General features: G+C 47.2%; 1 protein-coding gene across 1 annotated transcript in view; it reads left to right on the forward strand.

Annotated features, from left to right (window-relative positions):
* LOC139386235 (rho guanine nucleotide exchange factor TIAM1-like) overlaps nucleotides 1-13,720 on the forward strand; it is a 163,164-nt gene that overhangs the window by 65,665 nt on the left and 83,779 nt on the right. The window contains exons 7-9 of the mRNA XM_071131723.1: nucleotides 3,009-3,181; nucleotides 4,721-4,945; nucleotides 11,415-11,600. Of these exons, the coding sequence (XP_070987824.1) occupies nucleotides 3,009-3,181; nucleotides 4,721-4,945; nucleotides 11,415-11,600 (584 nt within the window). The remainder of the gene's footprint in view (nucleotides 1-3,008; nucleotides 3,182-4,720; nucleotides 4,946-11,414; nucleotides 11,601-13,720) is intronic.

Consider the following 13,720-nt stretch of genomic DNA (forward strand, 5'->3'; position numbering starts at 1 on the left):
ATACCCTGTTACTACTACTCTACCTTGTCACTACTACTATTACTACTATATCCTGTTACTACTACTACTACTACTACTACTACTACTACTACTACTATACCCTGTTACTACTACTACTACTACTATACCCTGTTACTACTACTACTATTACTACTATACCCTGTTACTACTACTATTACTACTATACCCTGTTACTACTACTATACCATGTTACTACTACTATAACTACTATACCCTGTTACTACTACTACTACTACTACTACTACTACTACTATACCCTGTTACTACTACTACTACTATACCATGTTACTACTACTAATATTACTACTATACCCTGTTACTACTACTCTTACTACTATACCCTGTTACTACTACTACTACTATCCCCTGCTACTACTACTACTACTATACCCTGTTACTACTACTATTACTACTATACCCTGTTACTACTACTATTACTACTATACCCTGTTACTACTACTACTACTACTATCCCCTGCTACTACTACTACTATACCCTGTTACTACTACTATTACTACTATCCCCTGTTACTACTACTATTACTACTATACCCTGTTACTACTACTATACCCTGTTACTACTACTTCACCCCGTTACTACTACTATTACTACTATACCCTGTTACTACTACTACTAGTACTATACCCTGTTACTACTACTATACCCTGTTACTACTACTATTACTACTATACCCTGTTACTACTACTATTACTACTATACCCTGTTACTACTACTACTAATATACCCTGTTACTACTACTACTAATATACCCTGTTACTACTACTACTAGTGCTATACCCTGTTACTACTACTATACCCTGTTACTGCTACTATTACTACTATACCCTGTTACTACTACTACTACTATACCCTGTTACTACTACTATCCCCTGTTTCTACTACTATTACTGCTATACCATGTTACTACTACTATACCCTGTTACTACTACTATTACTACTATACCCTGTTACTACTACTACTACTACTACTACTATACCCTGTTACTACTACTATACCCTGTTACTACTACTACTACTACTATGCCCTGTTACTACTACTACTACTACTATACCCTGTTACTACTACTACTACTACTACTACTACTACTATACCCTGTTACTACTACTACTACTACTACTACTATACCCTGTTACTACTACTATTACTACTATACCCTGTTACTACTACTATTACTACTATACCATGTTACTACTACTACTACTACTATCCCCTGCTACTACTACTACTACTATACCCTGTTACTACTACTATTACTACTATACCCTGTTACTACTACTACTACTACTATACCCTGTTACTACTACTATTACTACTATCCCCTGTTACTACTACTATTACTACTATCCCCTGTTACTACTACTATTACTATCCCCTGCTACTACTACTACTACTATACCCTGTTACTACTACTATTACTACTATACCCTGTTACTACTACTACTACTACTACTACTATACCCTGTTGCTACTACTACTACTATACCCTGTTACTACTACTACTAGTACTACTATACCCTGTTACTACTACTACTACTAGTACTATACCCTGTTACTACTACTGCTACTATACCCTGTTACTACTACTACTGCTACTATACCCTGTTACTACTACTACTACTATACCCTGTTACTACTACTACTAGTACTACTATACCCTGTTACTACTACTACTACTAGTACTATACCCTGTTACTACTACTACTGCTACTATACCCTGTTGCTACTACTACTACTATACCCTGTTACTACTACTACTAGTACTACTATACCCTGTTACTACTACTACTACTAGTACTATACCCTGTTACTACTACTGCTACTATACCCTGTTACTACTACTACTGCTACTATACCCTGTTACTACTACTACAATTCCCTGTCCTTAGCCATACCCTGTTATATGCATACACACAGATGCTTTAAAATATATTTCAGCAACACACAGCTTGTATGAGTTTCTGAAGAGGTTTTTAAAATCTAATTTAGTACTGTATTCAGTGAAGTACATTTGTATTTATTCACGCCCGTGTATATGTCCTGATACTGCCCGTTATCTCTAACACCTCTTGACTGTATATGTTTCAAATCACATCCTTTTCCCTATATAGTGCACTACAGGGCCTGGTCAAAAGTAGTGGACTCTATAGGGAGTAGTGTTCCATTTGGGACTAAATCTAAATATCACAGAGTAGGCCTTAAAACCCACTTGACTAGGTCACATCAGCGTTCTAGAGTCACGTCAGCGTTCTAGAGTCACGTCAGCGTTCTAGAGTCACGTCAGCGTTCTGCTGATGCATGCTCCCTCCTGGAGAATCCAGGCCTGCACTACATACCGTTGGCCACTGGAGAGCAGAATTAAGTTGATTGAAAAAAAAGCAAGCTATTATTTATTTAATTTGTTGTGTTTTCTGCAGGGAAATGTCCCCTTGTAAGATATTTAAAGGAAGAAAGATATTAGTTTCTAGAAATGGACATCACATTAAAGTGGCACTCCAGTCTCCGTTTCACCTCATTTAACACCTGACTGACTTAACAAAAGGCACATTTCAATAGGTAGGCCAGTTAAGTCTTGACATGGCACAAGGAGGATGGTGGGGGGACCTTTCATCTTTAGTTCTCTACTGCTCCTCTGTTGGTCCTCGGGCAAAGGGGGAGGCGGATGACATCACCACTTCCCATCAGCCCAACTCCTTGAAGTCTGCAGTTGTCAAAAAAAAAAAAACTATTTTCCTCAAAACATTTTATTTTATTTTTTACCCTTGAGTGTGTTCTTTACTGTATTTATACTATCACTTTTCAACAGGAAAGGTTCTAATATCACTGGAGGACATTTCTATTGATATTTATCAAATCAATGCATTTTGCGCTTTGTGACAAATGTTATAGGAAAAACAGCTATATACTAACATGTGATTGATCATTTGATGGTTTTGAGTAACTTCCTTTTTCCCCGTCTTCTCCCAGGATGCACTCTGTTCTTCTACGAGACAGACGGACGGTCGGGGATCGACCACAACAGTGCTCCTAAACATGCGGTGTGGGTTGAGAACAGTATCGTCCAGGCCGTCCCTGAACACCCCAAGAAGGACTTTGTCTTCTGCCTCAGCAACTCTCTAGGAGATGCTTTTCTCTTCCAGGTAGGTGGTGTGTGTGTGTGTGTGTCCTTCCTTGGTCAGGGAGGCTCTGTGTGTGTCCTTCCTTGATCAGGGTGGCTCTGTGTGTGTCCTTCCTTGGTCAGGGAGGCTGTGTCACCTCCACAATGTCACCTCTCTTGATCTTGAAGGAGTCGTTATGTGAATGAAAATGCCTCAATTGTTTTTCTATCTTAGATGTACAGTGTTCTAATCTGCTTGGTCATTCCTGTCTTCAGAGACCTGGTCTACTGTTTCTGTCTTCAGAGACCTGGTCTACTGTTTCTGTCTTCAGAGACCTGGTCTACTGTTTCTGTCTTCAGAGACCTGGTCTACTGTTTCTGTCTTCAGAGACCTGGTCTACTGTTTCTGTCTTCAGAGACCTGGTCTACTGTTTCTGTCTTCAGAGACCTGGTCTACTGTTTCTGTCTTCAGAGACCTGGTCTACTGTTTCTGTCTTCAGAGACCTGGTCTACTGTTTCTGTCTTCAGAGACCTGGTCTACTGTTTCTGTCTTCAGAGACCTGGTCTACTGTTTCTGTCTTCAGAGACCTGGTCTACTGTTTCTGTCTTCAGAGACCTGGTCTACTGTTTCTGTCTTCAGAGACCTGGTCTACTGTTTCTGTCTTCAGAGATCTGGTCTTCTGTTTCTGTCTTCAGAGACCTGGTCTACTGTTTCTGTCTTCAGAGACCTGGTCTACTGTTTCTGTCTTCGGAGACCTGGTCTACTGTTTCTGTCTTCGGAGACCTGGTCTACTGTTTCTGTCTTCGGAGACCTGGTCTACTGTTTCTGTCTTCAGAGACCTGGTCTACTGTTTCTGTCTTCAGAGACCTGGTCTACTGTTTCTGTCTTCAGAGATCTGGTCTACTGTTTCTGTCTTCAGAGACCTGGTCTACTGTTTCTGTCTTCAGAGACCTGGTCTACTGTTTCTGTCTTCAGAGACCTGGTCTACTGTTTCTGTCTTCAGAGACCTGGTCTACTGTTTCTGTCTTCAGAGACCTGGTCTACTGTTTCTGTCTTCAGAGACCTGGTCTACTGTTTCTGTCTTCAGTGACCTGATCTACTGTTTCTGTCTTCAGAGACCTGGTCTACTGTTTCTGTCTTCAGAGACCTGGTCTACTGTTTCTGTCTTCAGAGACCTGGTCTACTGTTTCTGTCTTCAGAGACCTGGTCTACTGTTTCTGTCTTCAGAGACCTGGTCTACTGTTTCTGTCTTCAGAGACTTGGTCTACTGTTTCTGTCTTCAGAGACCTGGTCTACTGTTTCTGTCTTCAGAGATCTGGTCTACTGTTTCTGTCTTCAGAGACCTGGTCTACTGTTTCTGTCTTCAGAGACCTGGTCTACTGTTTCTGTCTTCAGAGACCTGGTCTGTGTGATGTTAGTTGAAGAGGTAGATACTGTTAGTGTTCAGTAAAGGACTCAATAACCATATGTTGGCAATGAAAATGCAGCTGTTGGTGTCTATGACCCAGAAGGTTAGCTCTTTGTTGACTGTCTCTGACGACCTCTCCTGTCCATTTAACCCTTGACCTCTGACCCCTGTAGTCCTGCAGCCAGACGGAGCTGGAGAACTGGATCACGGCCATCCACTCGGCGTGCGCGGCGGCCGTTGCCAGGCAGCATCACCGGGAGGACACGGTGCGTCTGTTGAGGGCGGAGATTAAGAAGCTGGAGCAGAAGATCGACATGGACGAGAAGATGAAGAAGATGGGAGACATGCAGCTCAGTGCCGTGACCGATACCAAGAAGAGGAAGACCATATTGGACCAGGTGAGAGAGAGAGTGTGAGCTTAGTTACCGATACCAAGAAGAGGAAGACCATACTGGACCAGGTGAGAGAGAGTGTGAGCTTAGTTACCGATACCAAGAAGAGGAAGACCATACTGGACCAGGTGAGAGAGAGTGTGAGCTTAGTTACCGATACCAAGAAGAGGAAGACCATACTGGACCAGGTGAGTGTGTGTGTGAGCTTAGTTACCGATACCAAGAAGAGGAAGACCATACTGGACCAGGTGAGTGTGTGTGTGAGCTTAGTTACCGATACCAAGAAGAGGACTATACTGGACCAGTTAAAAGTATAGGCTAGCGAATGTGATTTTAATTTTGAAATACAATAGTGTCTATTTGTATAATTTATTAAGCTGACGCAGACAGTTGAAGTCAGAAGTTTACATACACTTAGGTTGGAGTCATTAAAACTAGTTTACATACATTTAGGTTGGAGTCATTAAAACTAGTTTTTCAACCACAAACTATAGTTTTGGCAAGTCGGTTAGGACATCTACTTTGTTCATGACACAAGTAATTTTTCCAACAATTGTTTACAGACAGATTATTTCACTTATAATTCACTGTATCACAATTCCAGTGGGTCAGAAGTTTACATACACTAAGTTGACTGTGCCTTTAAACAGCTTGGAAAATTCCAGAAAATGATGTCATGTCTTTAGAAGCTTCTAATTTACATATTTTGAGTCAATTGGAGGTGTATTTGTGGATGTATTTCAAGGCCTACCTTCAAACTCAGTGCCTCTTTGCTTGACATCATAGGAAAATCAAAAGAAATCAGCCAAGACCTCAGAAAACAATTGTAGACCTCCACAAGTCTGGTTCATCCTTGGGAGCAATTTCCAAATGCCTGAAGGTACCACGTTCGTCTGTACAAACAATAGTACGCAAGTATAAACACCATGGGACCACGCAGCCGTCATACCGCTCAGGAAGGAGACTCGTTCTCTCTCCTAGAGATGAACGTACTTTGGTGTGAAAAGTGCGAATCAATCCCAGAACAACAGCAAAGGACCTTGTGAAGATGCTGGAGGAAACCGGTACAAAAGTATCTATATCCACAGTAAAACGAGTCCTATATCGACATAACCTGAAAGGCCGCTAAGCAAGGAAGAAGCCACTCCTACAAAATCGCCATAAAAAAGCCAGAATACGTTTTTTTGTCCACATGGGGACAAAGATCGTATTTTTTGGAGAAATATCTTGTCTGATGAAACAAAAATATGGCCATAATGACAATTGCTATGTCTGGTGGAAAAAGGGGGAGGCTTGTCAGCCGAAGAACACCATCCCAACCGTGAAGCACGGGGGTGGCAGCATCATGTTGTGGGGGTGCTTTGCTGCAGGAGGGACTGGTGCACTTCACAAAATAGATGGAAATTATGTCGATATATTAAAACAACATCTCAAGACATCAGTCAGGAAGTTAAGGCTTGGTTGCAAATGGGTCTTCCAAATGGACATTGACCCCAAGCATACTTGCAAAGTTGTGGCAAAATGTATTAAAGACAACAAAGTCAAGGTATTGGAGAGGCCATCACAAAGCCCTGACCTCAATCCTATAGAACATTTGTGGGCAGAACTGAAAAGGCGTGTGCCAGCAAGGAGGCCTACAAACCTGACTCGGTTACATCAGCTCTGTCAGGAGGAATGGGCCAAAATTCACCCAACTCATTGTGGGAAGCTTGTGGAAGGCTACCAGAAACGTTTGACCCAAGTTAAACAATTTAAAGGCAATGCTACAAAATACTAATTGAGTGTATGTAAAATTCTGACCCACTAGGAATGAGATGAAATAAATAAAAGCTGAAATAAATCATTCTCTCTACTATTATTCTGACATTTCACATTCTTAAAATAAAGTGGTGATCCTTTCTGACCTAAGACAGGGAATTTTTACTAGGATTAAATGTCAGGAATTGTGAAAAACTGAGTTTAAATGTAATTGGCTAAGGTGTATGTACACTTCCTACTTCAACTGAACCTCCCCTTTTCTCTCCTCTGTTGTTGCGTCAGTTAGGCTAAATTAAACATGTTTTCTTGTCCTTATCTTTATCATTCTAGTGACATGCTTTGAATAATACAGGACTAGAATTAGATGCAGGAGGCTTTCACTTCTCTTCATAAAGATTGAATGGTTATGGGTCTGAATAAATAACTGCCTATAGTGTATATCCATCGTGCGGTTCGCTCCTCCTTTCGGTTGGCTCCTGGATTTAACATTCTTCCAATAGTCTACTGGTAGAAGAAATGCAAAAGATAAATAAAAAAATCCAGCAAGCTGTTCTAGTCTGTCTTATCCTGCATTCAGGTGTGGGTCTGTTGCGCAAGAGACAGAGGCTATAATTGTTATTATGTATAACCAAACTCAGCCGTCTGTCCCCCTCCCTGAGATGGGCCGTCTGTCCCCCTCCCTGAGATGGGCCGTCTGTCCCCCTCCCTGAGATGGGCCGTCTGTCCCCCTCCCTGAGATGGGCCGTCTGTCCCCCTCCCTGAGATGGGCCGTCTGTCCCCCTCCCTGAGATGGGCCGTCTGTCCCCCGTACTGAGATGGGCCGTCTGTCCCCCGTACTGAGATGGGCCGTCTGTCCCCCACCCTGAGATGGGCCGTCTGTCCCCCACCCTGAGATGGGCCGTCTGTCCCCCGTACTGAGATGGGCCGTCTGTCCCCCTCCCTGAGATGGGCCTTCTGTCCCCCACCCTGAGATGGGCCTTCTGTCCCCCACCCTGAGATGGGCCGTCTGTCCCCCGTACTGAGATGGGCCGTCTGTCCCCCGTACTGAGATGGGCCGTCTGTCCCCCGTACTGAGATGGGCCGTCTGTCCCCCACCCTGAGATGGGCCGTCTGTCCCCCTCCCTGAGATGGGCCGTCTGTCCCCCTCCCTGAGATGGGCCGTCTGTCCCCCGTACTGAGATGGGCCGTCTGTCCCCCGTACTGAGATGGGCCGTCTGTCCCCCTTACTGAGATGGGCCTTCTGTCCCCCACCCTGAGATGGGCCGTCTGTCCCCCACCCTGAGATGGGCCGTCTGTCCCCCGTACTGAGATGGGCCGTCTGTCCCCCGTACTGAGATGGGCCGTCTGTCCCCCGTACTGAGATGGGCCGTCTGTCCCCCGTACTGAGATGGGCCGTCTGTCCCCCGTACTGAGATGGGCCTTCTGTCCCCCACCCTGAGATGGGCCGTCTGTCCCCCACCCTGAGATGGGCCGTCTGTCCCCCGTACTGAGATGGGCCTTCTGTCCCCCACCCTGAGATGGGCCGTCTGTCCCCCACCCTGAGATGGGCCGTCTGTCCCCCGTACTGAGATGGGCCGTCTGTCCCCCAATACTGAGATGGGCCGTCTGTCCCCCGTACTGAGATGGGCCTTCTGTCCCCCACCCTGAGATGGGCCGTCTGTCCCCCTCCCTGAGATGGGCCTTCTGTCCCCCACCCTGAGATGGGCCGTCTGTCCCCCACCCTGAGATGGGCCGTCTGTCCCCCGTACTGAGATGGGCCGTCTGTCCCCCGTACTGAGATGGGCCGTCTGTCCCCCGTACTGAGATGGGCCTTCTGTCCCCCACCCTGAGATGGGCCGTCTGTCCCCCACCCTGAGATGGGCCGTCTGTCCCCACCCTGAACGTTGATTCATCATTCAGAGGCCGTAGAGGAGTCACATTTAGACATTGCATATAATTTAATACTGTTTAATACTGTTGATATAAATAATGAATTCTAATTGACCCTGAGGGAGGGGGACAGACGGGTAAAGGGAGTGGTTTGGGACGTAAATCTTGGTTTCCGGGGGCGGACGCTGCAGGAGTTGGGGGATGATGTGGCCGTCTATGGCAGGGCGGACGCTGCAGGAGTTGGGGGATGATGTGGCCGTCTATGGCAGGGCGGACGCTGCAGCAGTTGAGGGATGATGTGGCCGTCTATGGCAGGGCGGACGCTGCAGGAGTTGGGGGATGATGTGGCCGTCTATGGCAGGGCGGACGCTGCAGGAGTTGGGGGATGATGTGGCCGTCTATGGCAGGGCGGACGCTGCAGGAGTTGGGGGATGATGTGGCCGTCTATGGCAGGGCAGACGCTGCAGCAGTTGGGGGATGATGTGGCCGTCTATGGCAGGGCGGACGCTGCAGGAGTTGGGGGATGATGTGGCCGTCTATGGCAGGGCGGACGCTGCAGCAGTTGGGGGATGATGTGGCCGTCTATGGCAGGGCGGACGCTGCAGCAGTTGGGGGATGATGTGGCCGTCTATGGCAGGGCGGACGCTGCAGCAGTTGGGGGATGATGTGGCCGTCTATGGCAGGGCATGACGCTGCAGGAGTTGGTAGTCTGCTGGGAGCATGGCCTCTGTCTTGCTGTTGTCGAGTTGGAGGAAGTTGTTCTGCATCCAAGACTTAACCTCTTCCAACAAAGTTGACAGACCAGATGTCGTGTCAGGCTTGGTTTTAATGTACACCTTGTATGTGGTCTGTGGAGCAGTGGAAATGGACACTGTGTTGTCTGAAGATCTGGCCAAGTGCAAGCATGTGAAGAACGAAGACAGTGGGTCCTAGCACTGACCCTTGAGGAACACAGCGGGTTATGGTGGTCTCCTCCGATCTTGCCTCACAGAAGGTGATGTACTGCTTACGGTTAGAGAGGTAGGAGGTGAACCAGTTTTAGGGCAGTCCCACAGATGGCAGTGTGCTCTCTGAGGCGCTGCAGTATAATTGCGTGATCTACTATGTCGAAAGCAGCACTCGGGTCCAGAAGAATCAAGATGGTGGGGGGATCCTGTATCTGCAGTCATGAGCAGGTCATTAACAACCTTCACCCAGGGCTGTCTCCAGTATTACGCATGGATCTGAAGCCAGACTCAGGAGAGCCTCATAAAGCTGGTTAGAGCTAGGTCAAATCAAATCAAATTTTATTTGTCACATACACATGGTTAGCAGATGTTAATGCGAGTGTAGCGAAATGCTTGTGGTGTGAGTGACGTTGCGTTGCCACGATCTTCTCCAGGACTTTAGATAGAAATGGGAGGTTGAAAATAGGCCTGTAGTTTGAGAGGTCTTGGTCAAGGAATGGTTTTCTTGAACAAAGGTGTGATGGCAGCGATGTGTGAATATTGACGGCACTGGTCCAGTGTTGATGGACTTGTTGATCAGGTTGGTTACAAACTCGATGAGCATCTTTTGAACAGTGTGGTTGGAATAGGGTAGTTTTTAATGAGTTAGGGGGCTCTGGTCTAAAGTAGTAGACTATATAGGGAATAGGGTGCTATTTGGGACGCAGATCCATATCCCAGCCCATATCTGACAGAGGAATGTCCTGTACTTTCCCTTTCTTCTCTGGGCTAGTTGGCAGAGGGACAGTGTCTCCTTTTACCCCTCCACCCTGGCTCTAGCACCACTCGCCCAACAACTAGTACAGGACTGAGAGGAGAGGGGGACACACGGATGAATAATGTGCTGCTCCAGTGCCCTGGTAAAAAACATCCCATTAGACATGTTAGAGCTACACAGCAGGTCAACATCAGCCGTTAGACTACAGGGAGCAGGCAGGTCAACAACAGACATTAGAATACAGAGAGCAGGCAGGTCAACAACAGACATTAGACTACAGAGAGCAGGCTGGTCAACAACAGACATTAGACTACAGAGAGCAGGCAGGTCAGTAGCAGACATTAGACTACAGAGAGCAGGCAGGTCAACAGCAGCCGTTAGACTGCAGAGAGCAGGCTGGTCAGTAGCAGACATTAGACTACAGAGCTGCAGAGAGCAGGCAGGTCAACAACAGACATTAGACTACAGAGAGCAGGCAGATCAACAACAGACATTAGACTACAGAGAGCAGGCTGGTCAACAGCAGCCGTTAGACTGCAGAGAGCAGGCTGGTCAGTAGCAGACATTAGACTACAGAGAGCAGGCTGGTCAACAGCAGACATTAGACTACAGAGAGCAGGCAGGTCAACAGCAGACATTAGACTACAGAGAGCAGGCAGGTAAACAACAGCCGTTAGACTACAGAGAGCAGGCAGGTCAGTAGCACTTTAAACAACACGACTTGAAGCAGAGAACAGAGGAAGGGCTTGGATACCATCTTAGGGCTCCTTGGTGCCACTAACGAAAGGTTTTGTTGGAGAGAGAGAGAGAGACGCTTCACGGACGGAGAGACGTGGGAGTCAGTAATAACAGCTACCAGCTCAGACGAGCTGTTAAAAGCTCTCATGCATCTCTTTTCTCTTTCTCTCTGATGAACACCAATTAAAGGGGCAATCTGGGATTCAATATACAGCAACAAGACTGCCACCCCGCCACTTGTTGTGATAAACATCTGAGTCATGGGGCTGGTTGAAGTGTAACCACTTTGAAATTCATAGACAGAGCTATGGATGCAAAGAGCTGACCGGCCATGAGAAGAAAAAATATATTTACCCATCCTGGATTGCCCCGTTTAGAATGGATTGTTGTTGTTTGTGTGTTCTAGATCTTTCTGTGGGAGCAGAACTTGGAACAGTTCCACATGGGTCTGTTCCGGTTCCGGTGTTACCTGGCCAGTCTGCAGGGAGGGGAGCTGCCCAACCCCAAACGCCTGCTAGCCGTAGCCTCCAGACCCACCAAACTGGCCATGGGACGCCTCGGAATCTTCTCTGTGTCGTCCTTTCATGCGCTGGTGAGTAGGATAGATGTGTTTAGGCATAGGCACACACACACACACACACACACACCCACACACCTACACACACACACACACACACCTGGACACACACACATGGACACACACACACACACACATGGACACACACACACCTACACACACACATGGACACACACACACACACACACACACACACATGGGCACACACACACACACACACCTACACACGCATGGACACACACACACACACACACACACACACACGGACACACGCACACACACCTACACACGCACGGACACACACTCACACCAAAACATCCCCTGTCCATCGCCCCCCCCCCCCACCTAAACTGGACAAAGCAAGTTATTTTTCACAAGATGTGCTTCAGTGATCGTCCAATTTGTCCAATACTTCAGTGATCGTCCAATTTGTCCAATGCTTCAGTGATCGTCCAATTTGTCCAATACTTCAATGATTGTCCAATTTTTTCCCCCCCATGTTCATCTGTTGCTGACCGGGGGGGGTGTCTGAAAACATGTATGATGTGTGCTATTTTTGTGTGCTATTTTCTGTTTGAGGGCGATCACCTGTTTATTGAAGGCTCTGCCACAATGCCAGCCTCCTCCACATAGCCGAGGCCCTTGATTTTGGCTGCAGAACACTGGAAGCGTAGGTAGCGCTGAAGGATAACATTGATTTGTTTGGGAGCAGAGTGTAGGCAGAGCAGCATGGTGCATTGGCTGATCAATAGCTTCCTTGTTGCTAGACGCCTACATGGGCTACGTCCCAAAACGGCATCCTACTCCCTTTATAGTGCACTACTTTTGACCAGGGCCCATAGGGCTGGTCAACAGCAGTGTAGTGTGTATATAGGGAATAGGGTGCCTTCTGGAAAGCAGTCATGTTCTCTCAGAACAGGTGGGAGTCAAATGACTCAGAGAGACAGCAGGAAGGTAGGAGTAACAAAGGATGTCTGAAATGACACTCCTTCACTCAGCTTTTTTCTGCTCTCTCCATCCCGCTGTCTATCTCCATCTCTCTGGCTCTCTCCATCCCGCTGTCTATCTCCATCTCTCTGGCTCTCTCCATCCCGCTGTCTATCTCCATCTCTCTGGCTCTCTCCATCCCGCTGTCTATCTCCATCTCTCTGGCTCTCTCCATCCCGCTGTCTATCTCCATCTCTCTGGCTCTCTCCATCCCGCTGTCTATCTCCATCTCTCTGGCTCTCTCCATCTCTCTGTCTATCTCCATCCCGCTGGAGCTCTCTCTGGCTCTCTCCATCTCTCTGGCTCTCTCCATCCCTCTGTCTATCTCCATCCCGCTGTCTATCTCCATCCCGCTGTCTATCTCCATCCCGCTGTCTATCTCCATCCCGCTGTCTATCTCCATCCCGCTGTCTATCTCCATCCCGCTGTCTATCTCCATCCCGCTGTCTATCTCCATCCCGCTGTCTATCTCCATCCCGCTGTCTATCTCCATCCCGCTGTCTATCTCCATCTCGCTGTCTATCTCCATCTCGCTGTCTATCTCCATCTCGCTGTCTATCTCCATCTCTCTGGCGCTCTCTGGCTCTCTCTGGCTCTCTCTGGCTCTCTCTGGCTCTCTCTCTCTCTGTCTCTCTCTCTCTCTGGCGCTCTCTCTCTGGCGCTCTCTCTCTCTCTCTCGTGCGCTCTCTCTCTCGCTCGCTCTCTCTCTCTCTCTCTCTGTCTCTCTCTCTCTCTGGCGCTCTCTCTCTCTGGCGCTCGCTCTCTGGCTCTCTCTCTCGCGCTCTCTCTCTCTCTGGCGCTCTCTCTCTCTCTCTCGTGCGCTCTCTCTCTCGTGCGCTCTCTCTCTCTCTGGCGCTCTCTCTCTCTGGCTGGTCTCTCTGGCTGGTCTCTGGCGCTCTCTCTCTCTGCAGGTTAAGTTAGAGTACCCTTCATGTGGACAGAATGATGATATGCAGGTTAAGTTAGAGTACCCTTCATGTGGACAGAATGATGATATGCAGGTTAAGTTAGAGTACCCTTCATGTGGACAGAATGATGCAGGTTAAGTTAGAGTACCCTTCATGTGGACAGAATGATGAGATGCAGGTTAAGTTAGAGTACCCTTCATGTGGACAGAATGATGATATGCAGGTTAAGTTAGAGTACCC

Source organism: Oncorhynchus clarkii, chromosome 27 (genome assembly GCF_045791955.1).
Source record: "Oncorhynchus clarkii lewisi isolate Uvic-CL-2024 chromosome 27, UVic_Ocla_1.0, whole genome shotgun sequence".
NCBI lineage: Eukaryota > Metazoa > Chordata > Actinopteri > Salmoniformes > Salmonidae > Oncorhynchus > Oncorhynchus clarkii.